This window comes from Bacillus rossius, chromosome 17 (assembly GCF_032445375.1).
Source record: "Bacillus rossius redtenbacheri isolate Brsri chromosome 17, Brsri_v3, whole genome shotgun sequence".
In the NCBI taxonomy this organism is placed as follows: domain Eukaryota; kingdom Metazoa; phylum Arthropoda; class Insecta; order Phasmatodea; family Bacillidae; genus Bacillus; species Bacillus rossius.
Window position 1 is genome coordinate 29,446,840 of NC_086344.1, and position 16,693 is coordinate 29,463,532.

General features: G+C 38.7%; 1 protein-coding gene across 4 annotated transcripts in view; it reads left to right on the forward strand.

Moving 5' to 3' along the window:
* LOC134540631 (protein Fe65 homolog) overlaps positions 1 to 16,693 on the forward strand; it is a 244,498-nt gene that overhangs the window by 109,339 nt on the left and 118,466 nt on the right. The window contains exon 1 of one of the 4 annotated variants that reach the window (XM_063383484.1): positions 12,824 to 12,968. The exons of the other annotated variants lie outside the window; for them this stretch is intronic. Within the exon in view, the coding sequence (XP_063239554.1) occupies positions 12,944 to 12,968 (25 nt within the window). The 5' untranslated portion in view covers positions 12,824 to 12,943. Of the gene's footprint in view, positions 1 to 12,823; positions 12,969 to 16,693 lie in introns of those variants that run through there. 4 annotated transcript variants of the gene reach the window in all.

The window sequence follows — 16,693 nt, forward strand, 5'->3', positions numbered from 1 at the left end:
GCAGAGCTTTGTGAAATTTGCATCTAATACAAAGCCCTGCCTTGCAGTTTTACAAGTGATATCGTTGGCAACAGCGTTTCCAAAGACCATCTCTGTAAAAGTGGAAAAAAAAGAATAAACAATTTAATCCTACCAAATGCCGTGTACCGAGAGATAAGATGTTAAAACACATAAATAAATGTTAGGCGGGACAATAGAAACCAGGGTAAACTCAGGGAAATTAGCTAAAATCAGAATGTGGAATCCCTTCTGTCAGCGTTGTGGCGGTGGTTACGGCGGTGCACTGTCAAAAATATTGGTTGTCTGTAAAGTCGGTTTATGGACGATAGTTTAACGTGACAACGTCATAACAAATCGTTGATGAAATTATTGCATAGTTTTATGAATAAAATTGAATAATTTTTATTGAATTATCACTATTTTGTATGGATACAAAGAAGGGGTGAAATTAAATCTACAATTTAATTGATACATTTACCTTTATTTGCACACATTAATTCAAATTTCTTTATTACTTTAACGAAGAGATTATTTTAACTATAACTTTTATACATGTTTGCTATTTAACTTCTTCCAATCTGTGTTATTCTGTTAAGGATAGGACGATGATAGGAAAAGTAGGAAACGAATGGGAGTGTTTCAAGTTGAATGTGCCTCGAAAAAGTCAAAACGATGGTTGTTCCAATCGAGTGGAAGATAGATAAATGTGGCGCAAGCGTACAATGAGCGTAATGGGACACAGCGTAACGGGACAAAGTGCGTAACGGGACACTTTTTCGTGCTTGCAGCCGGCGTTCATTGATTTATTAGACGTTGTCACATCAATAAAAGTATTTGTGCTTTTTTACAAGGAAATTACTTGGAAACTCAGTTGCCGACGATATCACATGTAAAACTGCAAGTCAGAGCTTTGTAAAATTGCAAACGGTTAGAAATCTCGGTCTTTGTAGTTTTGCAAGTGATACTGTTGCAACTGAGTTTCCAAGGAGCAAGAATTACCCTCACAATTATTATTATTATTTTTTTACAATGTTTAGTCGTGGAGTTAGGAATCGTCAGGAGACAGAACGCTGTGGCATATTTCAAGTCACTTTTTAACATCGCGAACGCTGTATTATTCCTCCCAAAACATTGCGGAAATGATGCTGACCACGTGTGATGATGATGATGATGATGATGATGATGATGATGATGATGATGATGGCTGCTAGTAACTCCGTCGTTCAGATTCACTTTCATTAAAAAACTTAGTAATCTAAAACTGTTTCCACAATCCAAACACTTCACTTCTGCCAATGTTTTGTTGGCGTCTTACCAATATGGCGCAACAATTAGCTGAAGAAGAAAAAAAACAGCTTCACACACCATGTAATCATGTAGATGTGACCACCCCCCTTGGGTGCAGTCGTCAGTTATGCTTATTCTAAGTTTATAGTTGGTATGAAGTCATTCTATACTCATTGATCATCGTTCTTGTTTTTCAAAATACAGGATGTCCGTAAATGAATGTCCCATTTTCAATGGTATAGTATTTCAGCTTAATTTAGACAGTTTACCATAAATCATGCATCAAATTGACGGTAAACTAATCTAGTTTTTATTTCATTATGTGCTCCCTTAGCCATGCGGCACACGTCCAACCTAACGTCCAATTCTTCCAACACTTTGGTTAACAAGTCATGAGTAATAGAAGGGGTCGTTACCACAACGCAGAAATACCATAACGCCGAATGTCAAAATTGACCAAAACGCCGACAGCTAGAAAACTGCTGTGTACCGCAACGCCGAAATAACAACTGAATGAATTTGTGTGTGTTTCTTAAATGTACCTTAATGCCGAAATACCACAATCAAACCTAACCTTACCTAACCTAACCTAGCGTAATATAACCTAACCTATCTTAACCTAGCCTATCCTAGCCTAACCTAACGTAGTCTAACCTAACCTAGTCTAACCTAACCTAACCTTTGTGGTAGTCCTGCAATGACATCTTACGGCGTTAGTGTATTTCGGCGTTGTGGTGATTCGGCATTGTGGTACACATCAGTTTTCCAGTTGTCGGCATTGTGGTCAATTTGGCATTTCGGCGTTGTGGTATTTCGGCATTGTGGTGCATCTCCTAATAGAAGCAAAGGCCGCCTCAACTCTGTGCCTCAACTCTGGCAAATCATTAGGTAGCGGCGGAACGTAGGCACGATTTTCTATAAAGACCCAAAGGAATATATATATATATATATATATTCCCATGGTGTTATGTCAAGTGAAAGTAGAGGCCAGCGGAAAAGAACTTTGTCATCTCGTCAATTACATCCAACCCAACAGCCAGGGACTTCGACGTTCAACGACTCTCGTACAAAGCAATAGCAAGGATCTCCATCCTGTTGTCAAATAAAAGTTTACAGGTTCACCCTCTACCAATTAGGGGAAGAGCCATTCTTTCGCGCTGCAAGCGAGAAAAAAAACAGCAGTACTCGCTTACGCGCGTATTTAAAACTGTCTGAGTTAATGTGACCTTGAACTAACACTCTACAACGCTTACAGTTCATTCTATTTAATTTTGTAACTTGGACATTATTTTTTTATGTACTGTACTTTTCCATTTTGACGCTGTAAACTGACTAAAGGAGCTTAAATAGTTGTGAAAAATAATCTTGCACAGGTATATTGGACTGGTGATCATTAAAGTTAAGCAATAAATTTACAATTAAAATTTTATTTTTTTATAAAACACTGTTTTAAACTGTATTTTTAGAAGAGTTATATATATATATATATATTCCCGAGTAATATTTAGGCATAAAACTGGAACAGATATTTGAACGTACTTAAAAGAATTGCGTTACACTTTTATCTTAATTTCTCCGCCGTGTGATGTCACGGTCGCCGCTCGATGCACGACGAGAAGACTGCGCGCCAGTCCAGAGGAGACACCGCGCTAGAAGCACCAGCGAGCGTCGCGCTTATCATCCCGCCTCGTCAGCACAGATACAGACAGCCCTGTCGAGGCGGGCCCCTTAATTTTGAACTAAGTAAATTTTACTGTAAAATTCTAACAGTGTAGTCGCGCCCTCGCTTACCCCCTCACCACCCCATACACTCCTCCAGCCCTGAGGACGAAAGACGGCGAAGGCCAAGATTTCCCAGACGGTCCGCTATTGATCCTCGCCGCCCGACCAGACGCCCGCCTAGAAGGTTTTTTTTTTTTTATTCCGGGTGGAGGGGGAAGGGGTGTGGGGTAGAACGGTCGGTGACGTCACTGCTCCCAGTGTGTCAGTGGGCGTGGCCATGGCAACCCCGGCGGCGAGAACACACAGCCTCTCTTTCTCTTTGCCCGCTCCTCCACGCGCGTGCACACACACACATACACACCCACACCCACCCACACACACACACACACACAGACTGCGGCAATGCACGTGGTCGTGCAAAGCTCCAGAAAAAAAATTGGTTGTCTGTAAAGTCTGTTTACGGACGATAGTTTAACGTGACAACGTCATAACAAAACATTGATGAAATGATTGCATACGTGTATGAATAAAATTGAATCATTTTTATTGAATTATCACTATTTTGTATGGATACAAAGAAGTAGTTAAACGAAATCTACAATTTAATTTGATAAATTTAATTTTTTTGCACTCATTAATTCAAATATGTTTATTACTTTAACGAACAGATTATTTTAACTATAACTTTAATACATGTTTGATATTTAACTTCTTCCAATCTGCGTTATTCTGTTAAGGATAGGACGATGATAGGAAAAGTAGGAAACGAATGGGGGTGTTTCAAGTTTAATGTGCCTCGAAAAAGTCAAATCGACGGTTGTTCCAATCGAGTGGAAGATAGATAGATGCGGCGCAAGCGTACAATGAGCGTAACGGGACAATGCGCGTATTGGGACACTTTTTCGTGCGTGCAGCCGGCGTTCATCGATTTATTAGACGTTGTCACGTCAAAAAAAAAACACGCGATTCGAGAGAGAACTCCGTGCAGCTCGTGTTCTGTTAAAGAATAATGCGCCGAGGGCGGACAAATGGCTCTAATATTAGTTTCAACAATTTTTTGAAGTGAAAACTTCTTTAGCCGCGTCGAGCGATTTTTTGGTAGGGGCTACAACTTTTGGGTTCGCGTCACCGACATGCTCTAGTAGCAGTAAGTGAAGTTAAATTGACCACGTGAAAACATGACCTAGGTCTGACATCACTGGTAAGTCATAGCTAGGTAATGAATTTTTAAGTAATTTTTACATTCCACTGACATCTGTTGTGACTGAAAAATGATGTAAGGATAAATTATATCATGCTGACATCGTACTGATATAATACCAAAATCATTTTCTTACGTACATTTGACGTATAAATGATGTCATATTACACATTTAAAAACAAAGTTTTAACTTTTCACTTCTGTTTCCATAGAAATATGTTTTAATACTGGAAATCTGCCTTCGTGAAGGCCTTGGTAAACTTACAGAGCCCATAACATAATATAGTCTAATGACAGTCAGATTATTACAGTTGTAGTCATTCCTTAAAATTATTACTTGACTACTAAACGCCAGTGATTTTACGGCAGAAACTATTTTTTATCAGCCAGTCAATATTAACTTCACGCGATCCATTGAATTATCTACTATGCTTTTACAAAACCGAATTTTGACCATCAAACAAAAAAAAACAATCGAAACAGTGTATTTTTTATTTATAAATTTATTAAGCTGCCGGACAACGGACGTAGTCCAAAATAGGCTGGCTCCAAACAAATATAAATCAAAAAACAAACAACATAAATATAGAAAATAAATAAGGGGCAAAAAAATCAGACGTGAAGTGTAGACGCGGATATCTAAGCAATCGTACACAACACTTTAAAAATTGAATACAGTCCAAATAAAACAACAAATAAAAAAAATTACTATGTAACACTAAAAAAAATGTATACAAAGAAATCCAATACTAAATTCAAATTCAAAATACTTATACTCTGAGATATCGTCTATGGAATTTGATATTAAGTTATATTACATAAATTGAAGTACAATATGTTTATATATTTTTTTCATAATAAGTAGGGACAGGAAATATTCGCGGGTTCAATGACCTCTAGGATGAACTCTATAGTTCCACGTACACTCGGTCAAATGTCACCCTCTCATTGGCCGCTGTCTTGTGAAGGTGTCCCAATGTAGCGGCCTGTGATTCGATACAGCTTCGGTTGAGTGTTTCTCACTGGCCCGGAGTCATCCAGGTGAGTTGTGAGCCAATAGCAGAGGCAGCACTGAGGTAGAACTGTATGAATTTTAAGGCTGTCCTGAAATGAATCCGCGAATTTTTCCGGTCTCTAATAATAAGCAACTAAGGCCGTGCTAAGGGCCGGTTGAGCAGGGTTCAGCTGTGACGTCATAGTAACGTCACTGTCTCCTACTCTAAGCCACCCTTCCACCCTCCCGGGCTGTCTTACTTGCTGCATATTTTTTTAATCAAAGTTAAAAAACACCAAGATGGTGGGTGGTTTACATTTACCCCCACGGTTCTCAGTATTAGGATATATGATAATTAATTTCGTCTGCCTTTGTGTTACGTATTTTCCTAGGAAAATATATGTATATAATTGTTCTCAGTAAAAAAACATTTTGTGGAAAGAAAAATTGGGGGTAGGGGGTTTGCAATGTTTTATGGTTAGTTGGCAAGAATTTTTTACCATGGTCTTTCGTGTGGACATGGTAATTACCTTTTTTCTAGTATATCCTGGTTTTGGCTGTTCCGAAGAATCTCAACATCCTGCATAGTAATTAAGTTTTTTTTTTTAATTTTTGAATTACATACTTACCTATATATTTCTTTACTTGACTTTTTAACGTAAAAAAATGTCTACGGTTGGAAAAAATTTGGTAACACCTAGTTAGTGGTTTCCAGCTAGAATTATCACCCCACCCCCGCCATACCTCATAAAATTATGAAAATTTTCTGGTTAAAAGCTTTACAGAAACCTTCGTGATATTGCGAAAAACAATTCTAGGAACCGTTAACAGTATTTCTAATGTTTTCACAGAATTTCCTCTTATCTTAACCGGACCCTCTGTAAATTGGCTTGCCCTTATGAGTTTTTTTTTTTTTTTTAAAAAAAGAATTTCATAGGTGGCTTTAGAATATTAAATGTAAAATGAGTGGTTATTTCTTTAAAATTATTGCTGAAAAGTGATACAAATTACAGTAACATATGAATTATTTTAAAAACCATCAACATGAGAGAGATTTTTTATTTTTCAGGTTTACAGTTGTATAATTTTTTTTTTGTTCTAGTTAAAATCCTAGCCATATAACACACACACTTATTATTTATTTATAATTATTTTTAATGGTAATAAATGGTAATTGTATTTAACTTAAACAATTTTTAAATATTTTCAATCATGAACAACCTAAATAAAATTGTACAGAAATGTCCATTAATTCACCGGGTTAGTGCATCTTTCAGTATATTTTTTTCCTTGTAAATTTGAAAAGTAGATAAAGTCAGGCGTGCTACATTAATAAAATTTTTCGAAAAAAATCCTTTTATTATTTTTTTCCCCGGAGGTTATGTGTTCGCATGTACAGACGATTGTACCTAAAAGTGGAGATTTGTCAGGTTAGCTTAGTTGAACAAATAATGCGTAAGATCGTTCGTAGTGTAAACTAAAATGAAAGAAATGTAAGGTTTGGTCAGCAACATTAATGTACTGTTTATTGAAAATTTTAAAAAAATCGTGCCTTTAAAAAGAATATGACCGCGTAATTGCACGAGCGGGCAACGAACTTCGGATATTTTCGTGGAACTGATCGGAAATAAGTGAACCGTAGGCTTCCCCGGATAAGTCTCGCTGGGTTCTAGGTATAATTTTTTTTATGCCGAATTTTCACGGGAAAGGCTGTCGGCAATGAAGTCAAAAAGTTCACATTAACTGATGATTAGGGACACCTGTATTTCGCGAATACATTTCGTGTCAAGGTATTTCACAAAATACTGTAGCTTTTCTCCTGTGGTGTTATTGGCTGAGGTCGGTGAGAGGTGTCGTCCCGCTCTTGACAGGGCCAATGAGAATGTGGTCACCGTACTGCCTTTGAATATATATACTGTATAGAAGTCGCGAGTGGATAGGATTTACTCTACGTTTTTCAAAATCGTATGATGAGCAGCTTGGGAACTTCACCGCTGCAGTGCGCTGCCGTAACGCCCTGTATCGTCTTAGTTGTTATTTACACGTTAGAGCGCAGCGCTGTCGCCCGCTGTAATTCCCCGCACCCCTCATCCATCATTCACTGCAGCTCAACGTCGTTCAACAGGAGGGGGAAGGGGTGTTTGAAGAGTTCGACACTTGTCCGCTAGGGACCACCACAAGTCGATGCCCTAGAGATGGTGGCGATTGCGGCGGTGAATTAACCAACTACCTCAAAACCGTATTAGAAATTTTTACCTGGGCTGGCGACTTTTATACAGTATATATATTCAAAGGTACTGCTGCACCCTCACAATTTTCCATTACTCTTAGAAAAAGCTACAGTATTTCAGTGAAATACCGTGACACGAAATGTATTCGCGAAAAACAGGTGTCCCTACTGATGACACCCGCAGTGAAAGAGCGTTAGCGGTTGTGTGGAAGGTGAAACGCTTGTTCGCACAAACAAGCACGAAGCCGGGACATTGGAAAGCACAGCGAGAGAAGTGGGAGTGAGAGAGGATGAAAGAGAGGATGATTGAGGGAATAAAAGCGATGCTGAGGGAGAGAGGGAGATAGACACTGAGATATTGAAAGAGAGAGAGAGAGAATGAAATAGAAAATAGAGAGAGAGAATTAGTAAGAGAGTGAGAGAGAACTAAAGAGAAATTAAAGGGGAGGATAAAAGACAAAATTAAAGACAGAATGATAGAGAATTTATGAGAATAGAGAGAAAAATAAAGGATGAATGATGGAATTAAAGAGAATAAAACATAGGATGAAAGAGGATTGAAAGAGAATTAAAGAGAGGATGAAATAATAGAGAATGAGAGAGTTTAAGGAAAGTATTGAGAGACTGAAATAGAAATAGAGGGATCGTAATAGAGAATGACAAAGAGAGAATTAGGGAGAGAGAATGAAATAAAGGTTGTAAGAGGAAATGAACGAGAGAATGTAACAGGGCGAATTAGTGGGGGAAAAAAATGAGAGAGAGAGAATTAGAGATATTGAAAAAAGAGAATGAAAGGATGAAAGAGAGGATGGAGAGTGAATGATAGAGAGGATAAAAAATAAGGAAATTAAACAGAAAGAAAGAGGGAATGAAACTAAGAATTATAGAGGGAGATCTAAAGAGACTGAAATAAGAGACTGGAAAAGAGAATGATAAAGAGAGAGAGAGAGTAGGTGTGTGTGTGTGTGTGTGTGTGTGTGTGTGTGTGTGTGTGAACTGCCCAATAAGCTCGCAATATCCGCCGGAAGTGAGCCTCTCAGAGACCGGAAGGCACAGCAGCGCCGCGGGTGGCGAATTGCAGCACTCACCCGCCTCGCTTGTTCTTCCAGAGCCTTGGGCGTGGCGGGGGGTGGGGGGGGGGGGGGGGGGGGGGAGTGAACAAATGCAGCACGAGTCTGAATTATACCGACAAACTCTTCCGCTGCATGCGACTAAATATGCCTTAAATATTGTGTGTATTTATATAAATCTTTATCAGAAAAAAAGTATTTGTATTTTTAGGATTGTTAAGCACATCTTGGTCTGTCGTTGGAACGGTTTTTATCACAAAATTATTTTTACTGCAGTTGAAATTATTGCATTGATAGATTCTCAAACTATTTTTCGTCCTGTATACGTACCTTGTTTGATAATATGCATTTTTTAAAAATCAATTTTTAATATCTCGTATGTTAGTTCATGTTTAATTTTTTTTATACTTGCTAGTAATTTGTTTATTTAGTTACTATTGTATTTGTAAATTGCGTTAATTTTTTTTGGCTACAAATTTTATTAAGGTTAACTTAGTTATCGGTGTTTTGTTTTACTATCAGTTTATATGTAAGTACTTTGAAAAAAAAATTATGTGGTTAAGTGTAAGGAAAAGCCTTAACTTCGTAACTTAAGTCCACGGAATTAGTAAAGTAAATAAAATAAATGTGAGCTAGTCTTTCAGTAGTCGCCAGAGGTGTGTAACATCTGACCTCGGCAACGTCCCAATTCATGTGTTCTCACGTTGCAGACACACTTAAAGTAATACGAAACTCGGACACGAAACGTAGCGCAGAATTCATTGAAATAATTTCAAGCGTTATGAATGTACACAACTGGACGCGAATCACACGTGGTTTCCGCACCCGCCGCTAGAATTCACTGCCAGAGCAGCTACGTCGACATCTCGAATCACTCCATACGCAAACCGAAATTTTAAACTATATAATGAAAGGGCTCCGATAAAAGCGAAAAAAGTATTGGAAAAAAAAAAATACTAAACCCCGGCTTTGGACCTGATTTTCGACAAGGAATCTTATTAAAAAAATACTGCTCATCATGTTAAATTACACTAAACAGTTAATACTTTAAATCTTCCCCTTTTGGCGTTTTGAACTTTTTGTTCGCGCCATCCGCTACAGATGGCAGCACCGTGGTTACACATTTCCGTTCGTAGGGACATCCGTCCCATCCGCGGAATGCCGTATTACCGAGAGCTAAGATGTTACACATCAGTAAATATTTGCAGTTGTGTTGTTGGATTGATTAATATAAATATTATTTGGATTATAGTGACCGTGTAATGTGGCGTGCGCCACTCTTGCCATTCTGGAAGTCCCTTGTTATCGATTCGCGACCGGTAAAACCCCTAGCTCGGGTGGGAGGGGGTGGATTCACTCCCACCATTCCCCTTCTCCTTGTCGACCCTCTCAACAAACCCCCCCAACCCCTTTCATGGTTATTTTCCGTTCTAATTCCAGGGCGTGTTCTCGTATCCAGCGCCTCTCAGCTTGGCTGGCTGGTAGTTCGAATGTCGTACCTTTGAATATATATACTGTATAGAAGTCGCCAGCCCAGGTTAAAATTTCTAATACGGTTTTGAGGTAGTTGGTTAATTCACCGCCGCAATCGCCACCATCTCTAGGGCATCGACTTGTGGTGGTCCCTAGCGGACAAGTGTCGAACTCTTAACACCCCTTCCCCCTCCCGTTGAACGACGTTGAGCTGCAGTGAATGATGGATGGGGGGTGCGGGGAATGACAGCGGGCGACAGCGCTGCGCTCTAACGTGTAAATAACAACTAAGACGATACAGGGCGTTACGGCAGCGCTCTGCAGCGGTGAAGTTCCCAAGCTGCTCATCATACGCTTCTGAAAAACGTAGAGTAAATCCTATCCACTCGCGACTTCTATACAGTATATATATTCAAAGGTCGCACCTAGTCAACATGCCCTTAAACATTTGGTCCATTCCTTTGCTATACATTTTCCACATTTTTTTATCTCATTAAAACATTTATTTTAATTTTTTTGTCGTGATAACGTCTAATAAATCGATGAACGCCGGCTGCACGCACGAAAAAGTGTCCCGTTACGCACATGGTCCCGTTTCGCTGTGTCGCGTTACGCTCATTTTATATTGCTCTTTGCTAACCTGAACCTCCTAGCATTGCGACCGAGTCCGTGGCGTAATTCTGTTTTCATGCATTTCAGTGTAACATTTTCACTGCTCTTTGCTAACCCGTTCCTCCTAGCATTGCTGCAGAGTCCGTGGTGCAAATATATTATTTTTGACTGCATCTAGGTGTTGGGTAAGCCATTTTCCTTCACATCATCCTTAAAACACTCCCATTCGTTTCCTACTTTTCCTATCATCGTCCTATCCTTAACAGAATAACACTGATTGGAAGAAGTTAAATAGCAAACATGTATAAAAGTCAATAGTTAAAATAATCTCTTCGTTAAAGTAATAAACATATTTGAATTAATGAGTGCAAATAAAAGTAAATTTATCAATTAAATTGTAGATTTCATTTCACTCCTTCTTTGTATCCATACAAAATAGTGATAATTCAATAAAAATGATTCAATTTTATTCATAAAAGTATGCAATCATTTCATAAATGTTTTGTTATGACGTTGTCACGTTAAACTATCGTCCGTAAACCGACTTTACAGACAACCAATTTTTTATTTTTGAAATCGGTAGTAATACAAGTCATGAAATTATACACGTTTTAGAAAAGCACCTTTTTTTTTGTATTTTATCATAACATATGTATATATATAAACTAAATATGTATCCGAATGCTTAGCACACACATGCCTACATGCCCTAGAAAGTGCACAGCCACAATGCATAGGACGCATTTCTAATGGATGTGTAGCATCCGGATGCTGTCAATAATTTGCACGTAGCCATTTTTGAGTCGTGATTTCTACGAATGTTCAGCGAAACGTAGATAACAACGACCAATTTTTTATATGTAGCTTGGTTGTTAAAAATGTCACCGATCAAAATAAAAATTATGTTACGAATCTCAAAATATTAAAAAAAAAAAATACAATGAGCAGTAAAAAAAATACTCTTTTAAGATTTAAGTCTGCCTTTCTGTAATTGTTATAAACGTTTTTATTTGTCTCTATTTGCCTTATCACTTACGCTTCTGTTAGCGAAGCTGGTATTCAGCTTAAGATAACCTTAATAAAAAATGTGGCCAAATAAATGAAAACCATTTACAAATACAAGCTAAAGGAACAAGTAACTAGCAATTATAAAAATAATATAAAAATTAATGAATAAAAAATTAAACGTGACCTAACATATGCGATATTAAAAATTGACTTTTAAAAAAATTATATTATTTCAAACACGATACATACAGGGCGAAAAAAGTTTTAAAAAGTATAATAAATGCAATAATTTTAACTATAGTAAAATTTTTTTGTAATGAGACATTTTGTAACAACTAACCACGATGTATATCTAATCGTCCTAGAAATACAAATACATTTTCTAGTAATAAGTCATACAAATTAACACACACATTCACGCATATTTAGTCACACATTACAAATACGATGCACACGCACACAATGCAAAGGGGAAAAAGAAATTATAATGTGATAACAGTTTTTTCGATTTATCGATAATAATTTTTAAAAAAATTTACATTCTTACTATACTTTTTCGGGGGAGAAATATTTTTGTACGGCTTATGCGGTAAAAATGTTTCATCGTGCAACTTTGACTATTTGTAGAGTAAAAAAATTTTTTCCGTGTTAACTTAAAAAGTTATTTGCTTAAATAAACGATTATTTTCACGCAAAATTTAAATCCTAGATATTTTTTTAATCTTACCCAATCAATTTGAATTTATATTTTTTTTTCCAAGAAAAAAATTTAGTGTTATATTTTCTGTAGAATATTGATTTTGGTGTCAAAAATTAAAAAGAAAAAAATAAGGAAAATGATTAATAAAAGAATGACCTCGCAGTGGGGAAGTAATGTTCTTAATTCAATAACGACACCATGTGTGGCTCGCGTGCCGTAGTTACGGTTTACGTGTCGTAGTTACGGTTTTGCGTGCCGTAGTTACGGTTTCGCGTGCCGTAGTTACGGTTTCGCGCGCAGTAGTTATGGTTTTGCGTGCCGTAGTTTCGGTTTTGCGTGCCCTAGTTTCGGTTTTGCGTGCCGTAGTTTCGGTTTTGCGTGCCGTAGTTTCGGGCCGCGCGCCATAGTTATCGCGGGGCCGTGCCGGAATCCCCGTGGCATGCCGTCATCGTCACCCGGACATGCGCCGCAACGGCGACGGGACGGGGCCAGACGCGCGTCGACCCCAGTGCGCATGCGCGGGTGTGGGGGGGAGCCGTGCTGGTCCAGACACCCAGCCTCCCTTCGGGTCCCTCCCAGTCGCGGTGCTGTCTCGGCGGTGCGCGGGTGTGGTGCGTAGCGCGTTTCCCGGAGGGTGTCCACAGCGATGGTGCTCCAACACCTACAGGACAGTGAGTATCTCGGCCTCCTTTGCGACCCGTTCTTCGATGGCACGATAACGTTTACGTAGGGACAGGAAAAATTCACGTGTTCAATGACCTCTAGGATGAACTCTATAGTTCTACGTACACTCGGTCAAATGTCACCCTCTCATTGGCCGCTGTCTTGTGAAGGTGTCCCATTGTAGTGGTCTGTGATTCGATACAGCTTCGGTTGAGTGTTTCTCACTGGCCCAGAGTCATCCGGGTGAGTTGTGAGCCAATAGCAGAGGCAGCACTGAGGTATAACTGTATGAATTTTTAGGCTGCCGTGAAATGAATCCGCGAATTTTTCAGGTCTCTACGTATACGTAGAGACCGGAAACATTTGCGGGTTCAATGACCTCCAGGATAGACTCCAATATCCTCTACACACTCGGGCAAATGCCAACTGTTCATTGGCTGCTGACTTTCGAGTCGTCTCAACTGGGTGGCCTGTGATTCGACACTTCTATGAGTGAGGGTCCTCTAATTGGCCCTCAGTCCTCCGGATTTAACAGTGAACCGATGACAGAAAGCAGCACTAAGGTATAATTATTTGAATTTTTAGCATAGCACGAAATGAACCCGCGAATTTTTCAGGTCCCTACGTATACGTAAGGGCATGTATTTTTTCGCGGGAAAAAAAAAAACCCTGAACGTCTACCAGAATGCAACGAGGTACACCCGCACCAGCGGTTTCTTCCTCGCGATTGGCGGCCGTCTGCGCGAGAAGTCGTCGCCTTGTTCGACCGGGCCAATCAGGACTAGTTTGATCACGCACTTACTTAATGTGAATGGTGTTGTAACAATCGACATGCAACCTGTAAGGAACTCGCCAAATCACGGAACACAAGACGGTGCTACGTTGTTTTGTGACTCTCAAGCTGGTCTCGGAATCTTTTTTCGCGAAATATGCATGGGCCCCCTGTGCGTATACGTATCTCAACGGGAACAGGAGTTCCTACAACGGCAGGCAGACGGAGACAGGCCCGTACGCCTCAGCTGGGCAATACGTTCTTTGAATGGGTCATGCAGTGGGGATTCTTGATTTAATGCAGCTTTTTTTTTTTTGGACATAACACCGTTGCAGTTTTGCACTGTCTGCAGTGGCGGATACCTCGGAGGGGGGGCACTCTAGGATTTCAGAATAGCCAGAGAAAAAATGTCTTAAAATTACTAAATTTTTTATTTAATCTACTCACACTACACATAACATCCAACCACCAGATGTTATGATTCTACAAGAAATTCATTAATTATAATAAAATATTTTTTTGGTTTCAGGAACAGTCATATTTGTCGGCAATATTAATGTAGCAGACAATGGTTTTTCGGGGGGGGGGGGGGGCACTCGCCCTAGATGCCCCCCCCCCCCCCCCCCCCCGTTTTGGATCCACCACTGACTGTTTGTCATGGAAAAATTTCGAAAATTAAAAAAATAATAATAAAATGCAAAGATAAAAATTCAAATTAAGATTAAATTCAAAGATAAAATTTGATTTTCGGAATTTTTCCACCACAAACAGTGCAAAACTGCAATGGCTTGTGTCTGTCCAAAAAAGGCTCCATTAAAAAAATATTTCGGAAATGCTGAGCTCTTCCGTTTACGATTCCTTCGTGCGACCAATAGAAGCATAGTACTTTTCCGCGGTGGTTAGGCACGTTTGTTTATGTTCTGAATACGTTAAAAATTGTTTCGAGTACAATAACACGTAGTTTATTTTTATTATTTGTGTAAATTCGTCCTGTGCCGTGGTTTCGAAGCATGATTGTGTGTGTTTTTTTTTTAAATTAAATAGAATATTTCGTAACCTTGAAATGTAATCTCATTTGGATGTCGTTTGTTACGTTTCCGTGCATTGCGGAAACAGCAGAGCCGCGACGGTGAAATGTTCCGTGAGATCCGTCTACGTTTACGTGATCCGTCTCTGTTTACGTGCCATTGCGGAAAGGACCTTAAAAAAGTGTATGTCCGTTTAAGGTCATGATTTAATTTTTACGTTTGACACGGATAAACTTGTGGACTTTATGAGTGGCCGGGCTTCAACAAAAAAAAATATATATATATATCCTATGTATACACAAAGTGCATACCTTTTGCATAATTAGCTGGTAAAGTTGAAATTTTTTACATATTCGTGCAGTATGAATTAGGAGAACCAAATGAGATAAATAACTTATGAATTTTGTGTTGAGAGGCAATCCCAGTGGCTATAGCGTGGTATTGTTAAAATTCCTTTCAGAAAAAAATTATGTAAAAACTGTATTTTTTTAGCCTTTTAAGATCATACAAAACTCAATTTGTTTCTGAAATAAATTAAACCATATCCCATAGGAGCCAGTAAATTTGACTTTTAAACTTAATAAGTTTCAATTTTTATTCCATTTCATTTTCCTTTTCCATACTGCACACCAGCTAATTAAACAAAAAGTGTGCTTTATATATGTAAACACACACACACACACACACACATATATATATATATATATATATATATATATATATATATAGCATACTTTTGTGAAAGGGCAGCCAGCCACTCAAAACGTCGGCAAATTTAACCGTGTGGAACGTAAGTATAAAATAATGATCTGGAACAGTACATACGCCCTCCCGCTTAGTCTGGGTTTATATTTGTGTCAGTGAGGCGGGGTTGATAAGTGCGACGCTCGCTGGTGCTTCTAGCGCGATATCGCCTCTAAGCGCAAGGCTCTGAACTGGCGGAGGAATGAAGATAAAGGCACAATGGAATACCCTTGACCTGATTTCAAGAATGTTTCGTCCTTATTATGAAAACATTCGTTTTTAGCAATTTTCACTCTCCTGAAAATACTGTGTAAGAACAAAATACGTAAAAAAAAAAAAACTACTTATTCGACCTCAACGTATTCTTAAATCATTTTCGTGAACAGACACCATTAGGATATCCTCAGCAGTTTGAAAATCCCCCTTATGGGGCCCCGACTACCTGGGCACACCTACGATGTGCAGAGCTTCAGAAAAAAAAATGACACACGTGATTGAAAAACTGTACACGATTCCGCGTGGTGTCTTTTTTGCGAAAATGATTCAAGAATACTCAGAGGTTTGATACGTATGGTTCTGTTACATGTTTCTAGTGTAGTTTATGGGGCAAAGCAAACGACGATAAGCCCTTTTATCGAGCCCGTCTTGTGACTTCTGTGTTGTAGCAATCTGTTCTAAGATGTGGTATGGCGAAGATAAATACTAGGACTGACCCTCAGGCAACGGAGTTACTGGTATTTCTACTCTTCGCGTTTTTATTATTACTTTTTTGACGTGACAACGTCTAATAAATCGATGAACGCCGGCTGCACGCACGAAAAAGGATGACTCATTGTCCCGTTAAGCACATTGCCCCGTCACGCTCATTGTACGCTTTCTTCCACTCGATTTGAACAACCATCGATTTGACTTTTTCGAGGCACATTAATCTTGAAACACTCCCATTCGTTTCCTACTTTTACTATCATCATCCTATCCTTAACAGAATAACACAGATTGGAAGAAGTTAAATAGCAAACATGTATAAAAGTTATATTTAAAATAATCTGTTCGTTAAAGTAATAAACATATTCGAATTAATGAGTGCAAATAAAAGTAAATTTATCAATTAAATTGTAGATTTCATTTCACTCCTTCTTTGTATCCATACAAAAGAGTGATAATTCAATAAAAAAGATTCAATTTTATT